Source organism: Gigantopelta aegis, chromosome 6 (assembly GCF_016097555.1).
Source record: "Gigantopelta aegis isolate Gae_Host chromosome 6, Gae_host_genome, whole genome shotgun sequence".
Taxonomy (NCBI): domain Eukaryota; kingdom Metazoa; phylum Mollusca; class Gastropoda; order Neomphalida; family Peltospiridae; genus Gigantopelta; species Gigantopelta aegis.
In genome coordinates this window covers 62157313-62173154 of record NC_054704.1, presented here as the reverse complement: position 1 = coordinate 62173154, position 15842 = coordinate 62157313, and the positions used below count along the sequence as shown (strand labels likewise).

The 15842-nt window shown below is 34.3% G+C and overlaps 1 protein-coding gene across 1 annotated transcript in view; it reads right to left on the bottom strand.

The window, feature by feature from the left end:
• The window catches only part of LOC121374428, an 86424-nt gene extending 70917 nt beyond the window's left edge, over positions 1–15507 (bottom strand). Inside the window, exons 1-3 of the mRNA XM_041501530.1 lie at positions 15364–15507; positions 9336–11520; positions 1686–1790 (exon numbers count right to left, since the gene is read on the bottom strand). Coding sequence (XP_041357464.1) covers positions 1686–1790; positions 9336–11520; positions 15364–15366 — 2293 coding nt within the window. The 5' untranslated portion in view covers positions 15367–15507. The remainder of the gene's footprint in view (positions 1–1685; positions 1791–9335; positions 11521–15363) is intronic.
• Positions 15508–15842: the final 335 nt, after the last annotated feature.

Here is a 15842-nt window from a genome sequence, read left to right as displayed (position 1 = left end):
ACTATTGCAATACTCTTTCCTACTATCACTGATCATAGCACTATTTTCATTATAAAAACCTACCATTGCTATCATAACTCTTTCCTACCATCACCAGTCCATTCCACAATGCAATGTAGTTTAAAATCATTTTGATAAAATTTACATTAAATCAAAGACAGTTGTAAGCCACTACCATAGATGTCAAATGATAGATGATGATGATGTTATGTTTGTCTAAGAACGGTACAAACTCATTTGTGTTAATGTCATAACCCCATTTCATTTAGAGCATATTAAATAATTACAATATTTAACTTGAAAACTTAAAACGTGATCCATAACTGGTTCAACAAAGGCCATGGTTTGTGCTATCCTGCCTGTGGGAAGCGCAAATAAAAGATCCCTTGCTGCTAATCGGAAAGAGTAGTCCATGAAGTGGCGACAGCGGGTTTCCTCTCAATATCTGTGTGGTCCTTAACCATATGTCTGATGCCATATAACCGAAAATAAAATGTGTCGAGTGTGTCGTTAAATAAAACATTTCTTTCTTTATTCACCTTATGAACATTAGTGAGGGGAATCAGTTTGAATTTCATCATCGATCAATGGTTATAATTAATTAGAACCAACCAATCAGCTTTTGGATTACACAATCAGTTAGAATTATATATATAAAAGATAGATTTGAATTATAAGGACCATAGCGGTTTCACCAGTATAGACCCTACAAATTGCTAATTTTCTTTTTAATAATTAATAACAAACAACAACTCACAACATATTTACATAATTCCATTATTTAAACTGGAGGAACAATTACAGTTAGCTTTATTCCCCTATATAATTGATTATGGATTTTTAGAATCAATCATCACATCGATAGTCAAACAGATCAATTTTTGATTATAATCAATCATTGGTATATCATGCAGGAACACTTATATATACTGATGGAAAGAAATAAGGGAACAAATCGAACTGCAGACCAAATGTAATTCATTTGAATGTGCTACCTATATTGTTCCCAGTCAACTTCTGACAATATGAATTGATTTTGATGTAGTCATTATTTCTTGTTACTATCTGTGTGATCCTTTATTTCTTTCCATCAGTATACAAATACTAAATATGAAAGCTAACCATTATAGGATTTAAAAACCAAAGGCAATTAGAGAAACTTAACCAAATGACTTTGCCCTAGTGTCATATTGCACTATCATGAAACGAAAGCCGGCCCTTAATTAATTCAAAATTAATGCAATTAAAGTGATTTTTAATTTTTTTTTAACCAATTCTAAATGACCTTCCCACTTCCCTGGAATCACATTCCTGAGGCTGAGGGTGTGTATTTAAAACACTATCATTTGGTGAACAGCAATGCTAAATATGAAAGTCATCCATTAAACAATTTCAACAGTTACATGTATGGGCAACTGAAAAAATTAAATAATAAAACTTTAAGCTCATTTTAATAAAACATTAATCATACTTAACTAAATATAATTCTGCATATTCCCAACATATACTAGAATGATGTCTGTAAACATAAGAGCCAAAGCAGAAGTGGAAATATTTTCATAAGTGAACTTTAACTAAATTTTAACCCGACTTTAACCCGATGTTATTTTTGTCAGACAGCCATCACTATAAGTTTGCCATGTACATTAAACCTGAATCTTTAATGTGCTATTGCTAACACTCACTCTTTTTGTCTGAAATGGATAACCCCACACTCTGTTTTTCCATCCAATCAGATGGGGAATTGGCTGTCAAGGTGCCAATCTCTGAGTCAGTGTCTGGGAAATACCCTGCAAAAGCAAAATTAACATTGACATTCATACAAACATCCGAAATTTTAAAAAACAATTATTAATATTTTTTACAAATTTATGTCAAATCAATAAAAAAATTAAGTAACAAAAGCTAATTTTCTTCAAAATAAACACAGAAAATGTGCTAAAGATATAATAATAGTAGCTATTAACATTTGTCAAATATAAACTAAATCGAGCAGACTTCTGTAAGTTACATGAAGTGCTTAACCATTTGACACAGGAGTATATCTACCAAAGATAGAGACATGTCTGTCCTGAATATACCCTCATGTTCCCTGGGGAGATTTCTACAAGATGCATTATATCTAGATTATTAACCACAGACCTACTCCTAGGATGTCTGGAACTGTGTTACATAAAAGTAAATCAACCCTTAGTACTAATGTAAATCCAACTGGTGTCAGTAACATGCATATATTCCCAACAATTAAGTCACATCTGTTGTCTTCATAAATTCAAATGAACTTTCCAACTTCCATTGCTCAATATATTGCATGACGAACTTATTTTAAGATTAAAACAGAATTGTGTACAAGATTCAGTTTTCACCACAACCTCCATGGGTAGATAATTAAGAAATATTTCTACTGAGGGATTAGTAGTCTAGAAAAGTTACTAGTCCCCAGGAAAAATCACTAGTCCTCCCACTGTTAAGGCATCCCGAGAAAATAAAAGCTAAAACCACATGCAGGACAACAAATACCATAGATCTGGCAACCTTTCCGGATTCAGCAGAACTCGAGACTCCGATCGATATTTGATCAGGTCTCCCTATATCATTCTCTCGAACAATGGATTCTTGCTTGTTAGATGTTTTCAATATTTCGTTTGAATAAAACACTGCATTAAAATTGGTGCCATTAACAATTATCACTGGTATCTTATTCGAGAATATATCAGTTGTATTTGGCAATGGCTTGTTACTGCATTCATGGGTTTCTTATTTTCGACTGTTGCATATTTTCAGAATTAGTTTAATTGGGACTAGTACAATGTTGATATTTCTAAAACAAAAACTTATCGTGGTCAAACCCTAACATTTATTGCTTTTCTTATGAACATTGCAATTGTTTTCAGTGTATATAAATATAGAAATTCAAGAAATGCGTATCTGATTACATTCATTTAATGTTAGGCTCAGAATGTAGAATGGGTCGACCAAGAATATTTAGCCTTCTGAACATGTCTCTTGTTATTACAACAATCAAACATTATGACAATTTCAGTAGGCAATGGATTCAGAGGAAAAAAACAAGATCCGATTATGAATATTGTAAACATCCAGATTTATCGAGACCAAATAAAACAGCAATTCAACAATATGTTATGTCAAATTAATTTTGTTGCAATAAATTGTAACAGTGGGTTTCCATGGCGAAAGAGCTTGACAGTCAGCATCTTAAACATTTGGTCAGAATTACTGGTCCAGGGGTCTGGTGTCACTAAAATTGTACTTGTACCCAACTTAAGCATAATTTAAATTGTACTTGTCCCCCATCTTCAGCATCATTTAAACTGAACTGAACTTGTCCCCAACGTCAGTGTCATTTAAATTGTACTTGTCCCAACTTCAATGTCATTTAACTTGTACTTGTCCCCAACAACTTCCAACATTATTTAAAATGTATTTGTTCCCAGCTTCAGCAGCATTTAAATTGTACTAGTCCCCAACTTCCAACATCATTTAAATTGTACTTGTTCCCAACTTCCAACATCATTTAAATTGTACTTGTCCCCAACAACTTCAGCATTATTTAAATTGTACTTGTTCTTAACAACTTCAACATCATTTAAATTGTCCCCAACAATGTCAATGCCATTTAAATTGTACTTCTCCCCAACAACTTCAATGTCATTTAAACTGTACTTGTCCCCACCAAATTCAATGTCATTTAAATTTTACCTGTCCACAATTTCAATGTCATTTAAATTGTACTTGTCCTCAACAACGTCAGCATTATTTAAATTGTACTTGTCCCTAACAACTTCAATGTCATTTAAACTGTACTTGTCCCCAACTTCAGCATTATTTAAATTGTACTTGTCCCCAACAACTTCAGCATTATTTAAATTGTACTTGTCCCCCACAACTTCAGCATTATTTAAATTGTACTTGTCCCCAACAACTTCAGCATTATTTAAATTGTACTTGTCCCCAACAACTTCAGCATTATTTAAACTGTACTTGTCCCTAACAACTTCCAACCTTATTTAAATTGTACTTGTCCCTAACAACTTCAGCATTATTTAAATTGTACTTGTTCCCAACAATTTCAGCATTATTTAAATTGTACTTGTCCCCAACAACTTCAGCATTATTTAAATTGTATTGTACTTGTCCCCAACAACTTCAGCATTATTTAAATTGTACTTGTCTCCAACAACTTCAGCATTATTTAAATTGTACTTGTCCACAACAACTTCCACGAGACGGTGAACGGTGTACTTGTTCTTAACAACTTCAACATCATTTAAATTGTCCCCAACAATGTCAATGCCATTTAAATTGTACTTCTCCCCAACAACTTCAATGTCATTTAAACTGTACTTGTCCCCACCAAATTCAATGTCATTTAAATTGTACCTGTCCACAATTTCAATGTCATTTAAATACAATGTTCAGCATTATTTAAATTGTACTTGTCCCTAACAACTTCAATGTCATTTAAACTGTACTTGTCCCTACCAAATTCACTGTCATTTAAATTGTACTTGTCCCTAACAACTTCAGCATTATTTAAATTGTACTTGTTCCCAACAATTTCAGCATTATTTAAATTGTACTTGTCCCCAACAATTTCAGCATTATTTAAATTGTATTGTACTTGTCCCCAACAACTTCAGCATTATTTAAATTGTACTTGTCTCCAACAACTTCAGCATTATTTAAATTGTACTTGTCTCCAACAACTTCAGCATTATTTAAATTGTACTTGTCCACAACAACTTCCACGAGACGGTGAACGGTGTACTTGTTCTTAACAACTTCAACATCATTTAAATTGTCCCCAACAATGTCAATGCCATTTAAATTGTACTTCTCCCCAACAACTTCAATGTCATTTAAACTGTACTTGTCCCCACCAAATTCAATGTCATTTAAATTGTACCTGTCCACAATTTCAATGTCATTTAAATACAATGTTCAGCATTATTTAAATTGTACTTGTCCCTAACAACTTCAATGTCATTTAAACTGTACTTGTCCCTACCAAATTCACTGTCATTTAAATTGTACTTGTCCCTAACAACTTCAGCATTATTTAAATTGTACTTGTCCCTAACAACTTCCAACCTTATTTAAATTGTACTTGTCCCTAACAACTTCAGCATTATTTAAATTGTACTTGTTCCCAACAATTTCAGCATTATTTAAATTGTACTTGTCCCCAACAATTTCAGCATTATTTAAATTGTATTGTACTTGTCCCCAACAACTTCAGCATTATTTAAATTGTACTTGTCTCCAACAACTTCAGCATTATTTAAATTGTACTTGTCCACAACAACTTCCACGAGACGGTGAACATTAGTTTCTATTCCTGGTCTCTATCTAGTAATGCACAAATTACAAATTTCAGACAATGTTGACAAACTCACAGATAAAAACACAAATTTAACTAACTTTATTTATTATCATGTCCAAAAGAAACTTTGCATACATAAAATTTGAATAATTTGATCAATATTGCTACTAATCAAAAATAGAACTGGGTGGCATTGAAATTTCAGGTTCAGTATCGGTAACAGTATTTTTGGGGTGATTTACCCTGCTATTGGTATGGTATTCGGTATTGACACAATACCGATACTGTGATCAATTGGTATTTTCGGTATATCCAGCTTTAAAAACATACCCGAGATAAGGCTCACCCGCTAATTTTATATACTTTCCGTTGACACAAAGTGCATACATGTACGTGTTTGTCTGTCCATTCTGAAGAAGAACATATCCATCTGCTTTTCTTTTTAGCCATTTTGCATTTGTCAGATATATTGTTAGTGCTTTACTAAATGGCAAAAAAACATTTTTCAATATAGAAATTTCAGTATTTTGAGATTTGGTTAGTACGGTAAATCAGTATCGACAAGATACCGATACCAAACAGTATATACGGTTTAGAAACCCCCAGACTTGGTGGTGTCATGGTTAAGTCATTGGACATAAAGTTGGTAGGTACAGGGTTTGCAGCCTGGTTCTGGCTCTCATCCAGAGCGAGTTTTAACAACTCAATAGGTAATTGTAAGAGCACTATAATCTCTTCTCTCTCACTAACCATTAATAACTAATCCAGTGTTCTGAACAGACAGACCAGGACAGCGTGCTTGAACCTTAATTGGATATAAGCACAAAAATAAGTTGAAATGAAAAATAAACCTTACTTGTAAACAATTTGCATGTATCACGAAATGCAATGTGACGTTCAAATGTTAAACTTTATGATATTGTCATATGTTCAAATGTTAAACTTTATGATATTGTCATATCACACCATACCATTTGTTGGTTTTCTATAATACAATTTCAAGTTTCTCTTCAATGTCAGTATATTTTATTTAGCCGAATTTTCACCAACTACACGTCATATGTAAATTGTGTTTTTGTCACATTCATTTTAGTAACAAACACTGGAATTCAATTTTAGGACCACCTCATAATTAATACCAATTTTACGCACACGCGCATGCTCGCACGTGCACACACACACACACACACACACACACACACACACACACACACACACACACACACACACACACACACACACACACACACACACACACACACACACACACACTAGCAGATTTTCAATGCACTTTAAGGTATATAGCACAATAAAACATCCATGATATTAATTTGACCTTTCAGGGACATATATTTTGATTATGAAATTATCAAAACTTTTATTCACTTATCTAGTCTAATAATAGTTTTTTCCCCAGGTAATAATTTACCTGATACCTTTGAAAAGTAATATATGCAAATGTTAACATATTTAGCTTTTACCAGTGTACCTAATCATGGGCGTCGATCGGTGGGGGACAGGGGGAATGCGTCCCCCTCACTTTTCAACTCATGGGAACAATTTATATAAATGTCCCCCCCCCATCTTTTTCCTTTATCACACACACACACACACACACACAAACATGAACCCCCCCCCCCCCCCACTCTTAAAGCCGGATTGATGCCCATGTACCTAATTATATATCTTACCTAACAAATCATCTTAAAAAAGTCTACTAATAAATAAATAAATAAATAAATACACTTTCTGTCACCTCTTGAATTACTTTACATTGATGTACTTACTGTGTTTGACTCCCAACAGCCGATCTATATTTTAATAGATGGGGTATCGTTAAAGATCCATTCATTCATTTACTCTTGAATCACTCAGTGTATATAATAATGCCTGGCTGTCCATACCTTTCTGTTTCATACGTGAAACATACATGTCCTAACTTAAATACATTTCTTCAGGTTATCAATGACTACAAAACCGTCATATACTCAACATGTCAAATACACAGAACAATGACTGATTTATTATTCCTCCAACAGGCCGGCGTACATGTGGTTATTACAATAATGGTTTGATATGTGTCGTACATGCATGTCTATAAATAAGAAACCACTGGTTGGCATTGCATTAATAAGTCAGTGGACAGCCAGCATTGCTATAACAGCAAACAGTATAACAAAGTGGCTCTTTGAATGGAATATAACAAAGTTACAGTTATAATGCACAAGCACAAATACATATCAATGACAAATTTAAAAACTTGACCCTCAAAATGTTAAAATCTTATTTTTAGTAAACATACATGTATGTATTCATTGAGGAATCTTTAGAATAATCATGAATGATATGTAACAAACACATATAACACAGTTTACATTGTTTTACTGTTAAAACAAAATACAACTATTACTTTACCTGTGACCTGATCTTGGCTATCCTGTTTCAAGTCCCCACATGTACAATCTTCATGTTGCTTACTCAACAATGAGATAAAATACTAGCCACACAGTGAGGGTCATAAGCAAATCGCATGCAAGACAAACAAACTGGGAACAATTTCAACTTGTATATGGTTTAATATTGAGAGGCAAAATAGAATAATATGTCACTCATGCAATACAGATGTTGGTGATGAATTCCAGTTTATTTTTAATTGTACGTCTTTATCTACATGAGTATATACCTAATTATTATACAAATAGAGCAAGTGTAATTACTGTTTATCATTTATTCTCTTCAACTAAAAAGCGACTTTTGTGTAAACTAGGTAGATATTTACAAATTGCCATTGAGAGGGTCAGTATTCCGGGTTAATAATAATCAAATACAATGTCCAGTACCACTGCAAAAAACACTTTGTAAATCAGTTTTGTTGATATTTTTTCCAGACTGCATTCAGTGTAAGAGAATAAAATTCTTGTCTTGTCTTGTCCATAACAAGATGGACCAGCAAGTTACATATGAGTTTTAGGCAGGAATAACAAGGACTGACCATTCAGGATTACCTCCTCCTTAAAGTTGTTATATTAATCATCCAAACAAGTTTTTAAAAAGAGCTAACTGCTCAGTCTGCTGGTTTAGCCTGTCAGCAAATTAGCCATCTATTTTGTACTTCAACAGAATACATAGTATCTCCCTTTCTTAACTCAATGTGCCTAACAAATGCTGACCAATATGTGATGTTCAGAAATTATACCAAAATGCAAATAAATATTGTATTTATTAGTTTTCGTATAGAGGTCCAACAGCGAGAAATTAAATTTTTTATAATCATGGGCTGCCCTATTAACCTTTTAAGTATTATGTGATAACTTAGATCAGCTTCTAACATAGTCCAAAACATATGCCATTAAACTAATTTGATGTCAGATTAAGTTTGCAACCCAAGTTGGTCACGTCATTGCATGTACATGATATTTAACATGCTAACTCACCATTTTGTGTCGAGAAGACTTAAGTGTTAAGTTAGTATTCTGTTAGCTGCAGATTACAAAATTTTGATTGACTTTTGAAAATGCTTGAATATCAATCCATTTTTGTTGCAAAAGTTTTGTTGTGAAAGTGAAATATAAGAGCTGCCATTACTATCCTTTAGACCACTAATGATAAATTTCTGAACAGAGAGAAGGTGATCTGATTTAGTTATGTTCAAAGTGATGTCCAAACAATTTACTTTCTGTCTGTAAGGACATTTATGGTTAACCATCTGAACGAAACATAACAGCAGCACTTATTTACTTCAAAACAAAACTATTCGAAAAAGTTTAACAAAGCTGATGGGACTAGCAGAATATTTACTGAACACTCACTCAAGGCAAAATGTGAGTTTGTATGTTAAATTTTGTGTAAACGCAATGTGACCAACTTGGTTATAACAACTAACTGTTCTAAATCATAACTGAACCGGATGACAAATTCACTATGGCAGATATATTGGACTACTAGTAATAGTTATGACCTATAATCATGGTTATACTGTTTAAAATGTTACCTGTGTCTGCACTGGTGGCGGAAATGAGCGATACAGGTCTCTCCTGCCTCACATGACCTGCTTTCAAGTCGGACTCAAGCCTCTGCTCCTCAAAGTCAATTTGCTGACTAGAACTCATACACTCATCGGATATGCCCGAATCTACCATGGCTTTCTTCTTAGAATGCATCACCGGCATTGCCTCCAAAAGACCCGATTCAGTCATAGACTTTGCAATCCCCGAATCAGTCATCGACTTTATATTTTCAGATGTTGAAACAGTTACTGTCTCCATGCCTTGTTTACTCAAACCTGTGGAACTGACACAAAGTTTGTCCGAAATTGCTGATTCCGTCATTGATCTGGCCGAAATTCCTGAATCAGTCATGCATTTTGTGTCTAAAACCTGTTCCAAATCCTGAACAAAACTTTCAGTAATAGCCCCAAGAAAGTCTTCAATAAGTTCTTCCTTTCCAAGACTTTCCAATAATTCCATCTCTTCCAATGGCATCGAAATTTCAGTAATACCCTTTTCCACAACAAATGTTTTATCCACCAATAATCCATCTACTGGAACACTGATATCAACATTAGCACTGTTCCCTGTGGTATTATACACAGAATCATCTTCAATATAAAATGTTTGGTTTTCTTTTGATGTTAGAATATTGTCATCATCTCCATACAAATTATTTTCAACTTCATCATTTGAACAAATCTGAGTTTGATTCTGCATAGCAGCTCCGGGCAATTTAGAAAACATTTCACGAATCCCCGGGTTTGGAAGTATTGGCACACGGCCACCAGAACCATGTCTGTGTCCAACAGAGTCACAAGAATCTGAATTCACATTTATTTTCTCTTGTGCCAAAGGTGTTGAGGTTATCACCTCTCCTGGATAGGATGCCAATAGTTTACCTGTCTGAGATGTATTGGTTTCCTTTACAGGCCGGTAATTCATGTCACCTAACTGCTTCACATCTGTGTTATCTAGAAGATCAGTGTTGTCCAAAATGGCAGTATCTAACAGACTTGAAGTTTCACTAGCACAGGTGTCAAAGATGTAATTTTGTTCATTCTTCTTCCTTGTTTCTGGGGATGGTGATGCCGAAGACACCACATCTGGTAGACTGTAAAATGACGGCATGCCATTATCGGCATCAAATGTCAGGTTTAAGTACTGCCGGCTGTCAGCTCTCAGCTGGAGCTTGACTCCATCACTAAAACCGTCTCCACCATTAGATTCATCATTGTCAACATTAAATGTTGTGTTAAAGGTTTTATCACTGCTAGGTTGTGACATAGCTGGCTGGTTGTGCTGGCTGCTTGTATCTGATGTACTTGTAGCTGCCTTGTGCAGAGTCCTGCTGTCAGTTTTACCATATTTGGGTAAACGTGATGCACCAGGCAGATTAGATGCTTTTGGTATTCTTCGTACTGCATCTGGCCTACTTGCATCAGTATAGCTGGAATCTGTTGCATGTTCTAAAAACTCTTGTTTATATTTCGAGACAGCATCTTGAGATTGCAGTGTTGCCTGTATGACAGGTTTTATTGCACTAGTCACAATACTGGAAATCTTTGTAACCTGAGATCCATGTTGAAGGTCAATATTAGACTCTCCCACCTCATGCTTAGGGGCACTGAACTTTGTAGGGATCTGCTTCTGCTCATTCTTATTGAAAATAATTGCAGATGGCAAGTGACTCGAAATAGCTGACCTCGAAGAAAGCTGTGGCAAGCATCTTTTCTTGGTAATACTTGCTTCATCAAACTGAGTTTTCTTTCCTGAATCTTGCTGATGAACAGGGCTCTCCTTTGAAATAACAGGATAATCTTTTTCTGTACTTAGCTGCACAAATTGCACTGCTTCCACCTTATCAATGGGTGCAAAAATACCATGTTGGGGTTCGCAGGTGAAGTAACGTCGTCCATCCACTTCACCATCATGCTTACCATCTGCTTCATCCAACTCAATTCCACACCAAATACCACTGGCTAATGGAATTTCTCCATAATATTTTAAGGTACCATATTTTACTCCACTAATTGAAACTCTCTCTCCGATTTCCAGCTTTTTGATTGGTGCATTTGCTGGCACTGTTTGCGTCAGGCTTGTTGAATTTGGTTTCGAAATGCCTGGTGACTTCTGGATGCCAGGTAGAAGAGATTTTCTTTTCGGGAGCTTGCTCTCACCATCAGTAGACTGAAAATACATTAATTAAGGTCACTTTCAATCTTGTTAACATTCATTTTTGAAATAATTGTAGTCTGTAGAATAAACAATGTTATAATTGTAGTCTGTAGAATAAACAATGTTACAATTTTCATTGGTGTAATAAAGAAAAGAAAACTACTAAATAATTTTTAAAGACATACATTTATGATGTACCTGCAATATCTACATAACTACATATACATTTGTATACTCATGCCTTATTTAGCAGTGTAAGAAATATAATTGTGTTTATATGACATATACTACGGTAATGACATTACAAATGTATTTTGCTATATGAAACATTAAACACAGCTGTGTATGTCCATGTATACAGAACTATTTCCCAACTCATGGGATTGGATGTAGCTTAGCAATAGAGCACTCGACTGAGGTGTAATGGGTCGCACAATCCATTTCCCTTGATGGACTTTGGATTTGTTCTGTTCCAACCATTGCCCCATGACTGGTATGAACTGTCCTGCCCATTTAGAAATGACAAGTAAAATAAAATGAAACAACAAAAACTGTATTTTACACAGATGAATTGGAGCAGACAGTTTTGTTTCAGATACAATATAAAATCAATAACCTCTATAAGTCATAAAAACATATATAAATATCCAAAGTTTATGACAATAATATTACAAATGTTTATTATTGGTAGCAAATGAAATTTAGATTTAATCATTTTCTTACCTGAAATAATTAAAACTAGCATGGATGGCACAATAATATTTGGAATATGGTGGTGAAATCAATAAAATATTATAACCAGTAAGCACATCAACGTCAAGAGTTTACCAAGAGGTATTGAGCCAATCCTAGCCATACTGGGTGTTGTCAGGTGCAATTACATGTGTGGTGGGATGGGCATTGTCTGGTACTGTGGAGTATTGCGATATCATGGCACCATTATTTTGGCATCATACACAATAAATATACTTTAATTCATATCTGTTATGTCTCACTATTGTTCTAGGTGTAGATTATTTTTCAAGAATCAACACCTGCGAAACAATGCAATTTAAGCTTTTTATGCGTTCAGGTCAGGGATTCGAACCAACTACTGACAGAACTAGTACATTGTAAACAAGTACAACACTTTAGCCCATGAGGACAAACATCGGCATCATCAAATAAACATGTAATAAATAAATAAACATTTTGTGTTGGATTTTATAGGCTAGAGGTATTATATTCACTTTTACGCGGGATCATACAGTGTGCAGATAGTTTTTTCGGTTCATACTTGCATGAACCAAAAAATAATTGCGGTCAAATCTTATAATTAAATTTATATGCATACTTTAACAATACATAACTGAATTTATTTTGTTTAGCTTTAAATATGCCTGTAGTATTGTTTGTGTAAACTTCATTGAGACTTATGTCCCATAAGAATGCGAACGTTCATTCACTATTACTTGAATCTAGCTGCTGTGCATTTTTACGGATCATTTAGTTAGGCCTATATTGGAAGGAATTGTCCTATTCGTGTTTAGTTTATATTTTATGAAAGTGAATGAAGGGAATGTGTCTAACATTTATGCTGTCGGTGGAACCGTTTAATTTTCGCCAACAGCTGTTGAACATGGCTTACAAGTAAGTTACAGGCGTGAAGTTTCCTACATGATTTCTTTGGCAAACGACAGTCTCATGTCATGATTAGCGAAGAGGTTTTTTCTTTTTTTTCTTTTTTTTAATCAATGCGTATCAATCCATATGTCTACTCTGCCATAGCATTTTCCATTCATTTATCGTATACATTTCTTGTAGCTTTCACGTGAGTTTTCTTCAAAATATCCAAATATGATTGCCCGAATAATTCGGCTTGTTGCAAGTAGTGCGTAGGGCCTGGGATGATAGTAGGAATGGCTTAATGTTTTTGGGTTCATCGAGATATGAATGGGGGAAAAAAAAGCACCTCTGGACCAATCAGATTGCCGTAAAGTGTATAGACGCAAAGAAAATTTAATTATGTGTTTTTGAGATTACCTGGCAAAAACAAGCTGCATAATAAAACCACAGCGTGTAACTGCACTACCAACAGGTCAAACGGTTTTATTCTAAACCATCAGTATTCATCGCCACAAGTAATGCACAAAGGACAGGATATTGATCGGCGACAGTAATAATCTGATTTTAAGCTTCCACTTGAGAATATAGCCATGGCTGTGCCTCATGCAGCATGCATAATCAAATAGAGAGCCTGTTTCCAGCATTTCATTTTCCTTTATATGATTGGTAGATGGATTTTATGGCCAATTTTATCACCATGACATTACCATGACAAAAGATATGTTTCTGGTGTCAGTTAGAGCAGTCTAATTCTACCTACCCATATTCTGTGGTAACAACTCCTGTCTTCTTTCATTTTATCACCATAAAATATTTTACATTGTTTTCCTCAACAGTGAAAATGGAACATTTTCCGAATTTACCTCCGATATATTATATCTATAAGAAATGCCTATATCTAACGTCTTACAATTCCACAACACACAAGTACTGCTAATGATCATGAGACATATAAATCCTGTACAGGTCCCCACTCAAGTAAACAAAATATTTTTTTTACACATATTTTCCAGAGGAGCATAGCTCAACCCCCACCTCCTAGAAACTTCACAACCCAGTCTAAACCCCACACTGATTAAATTCCTGCACATGCATGTGATCCTTAATGAACACTTCTTTAAAAATGGGCCAGTTAGTCTTTTTATTTATTTTTAGATATTATACTAAAAAAGCAAAACAGTTTTAAAAGGACGAATGAAGAATAAAACAAATTTTAAAAAGTTGGTGATTCTTAAGGAGTTGGCCTTGTTAAAAAAAAAGTTTAACGTGGTGCTTAATCAGTTTCACATGATAGTGTACAACCTTAACTAATTATTTCTTCTCTGTATTCTTGGCAATACTGATCACATTTCTATTTCCTTATTTAAGGTTTGTCTGTTATTAATTTTACGTTCATCGGGGTATTCACATATAAGTTTGTGGATGATTTGTTTGGTTCATACCCAGATGAACGTAAAAGAAATAACAGACAATCCTTATAATTAAGTGTTAAATATACTTACTAATAATAACACTAAAAATTAATTTTTTTTTTTTGAATTATTTTGTTTTAGTTCTAATCAAGTAACAAATCAAGACAAATTACTAATATAAAGTGACGTCATCAGATATGACATACCCCGACATTTTTTTTTTTTTTTTTAAGCTCATCGAGAAATGAATAAACTCATGCTGCTACAGCTTCACCAATGGAATGACGTTAAATTGTAATGAATGTAACAGAAATTTAATTATTTAATTATAAATGGTGATGATTATATTGCATGAAAAAATATTTAAAAAAAACATATAAAAGCACACAACAGTGAAAGAGAGATAACATCTCAATTCGTCAATCAATGACATCATTTTGTTTGTGACAGAATACTATATTCATTGCCATAAGAGACCATACACATTACAACTTGTGTGTTCTCAACCGCATAAAACTCGCTTTCTTTTGTGATATATGATTAAAATCACTCTCTTATTGAAGCTTTACAACAAAAACTATACAGAACCGTTAGTAAGTACATTGGTTTTGTTTTCACCACATAATCTAACACAACCCCAATCCTGTAAGAGTATAACATGCAATTACAAGAACAATGTGAAAGATAACGCAGTTGATGACGACTACTAAGGAATGTGTGCCAAAATACACGTACATGTGCAACCACCAAGTTACATGCAGTGACACACCGTATGAACAATACCATTAAAACTAACTATCAAAACCTGTATACCGGTACCACAAGCAGATTTCCTTACCATGATCAGTGCCAGTGTTACATGTCCAGTGTGGTGTCAAGTGTTGATTGTGAGTGGGCTGTCAGACCAAGTCACAGCAACCAAAGCATGTCCATTGAACATCACATCCTACACTTCCAGCACAGAATAAATTATTAAGATTGAGTTGAGCTACGGTCACATGACACAGCGATGCTGCTGCTGTCTAGATATTGATCTAAGCTACCTGATCACGGTTCACCGTTATTTAATTGTCTACCCTCTACTACAAAAGTCAACCATAACAACCATTTTCAATATGCCTGGCTTGGTGTTTAAAAAAAAACCCCACTGTGATAACAAAATGTATGGCTATAGGATACGGGCATAGAAAAATCAATAACAAATAACTTAACATACGTAATCAGCAGACCAAACAACATGCACTACAAAAGGTTGGGAATGAGTAATGCGGTAGTATAAATTGATTAATTCAACCTGCCCAGATGCTTTATTTTCAA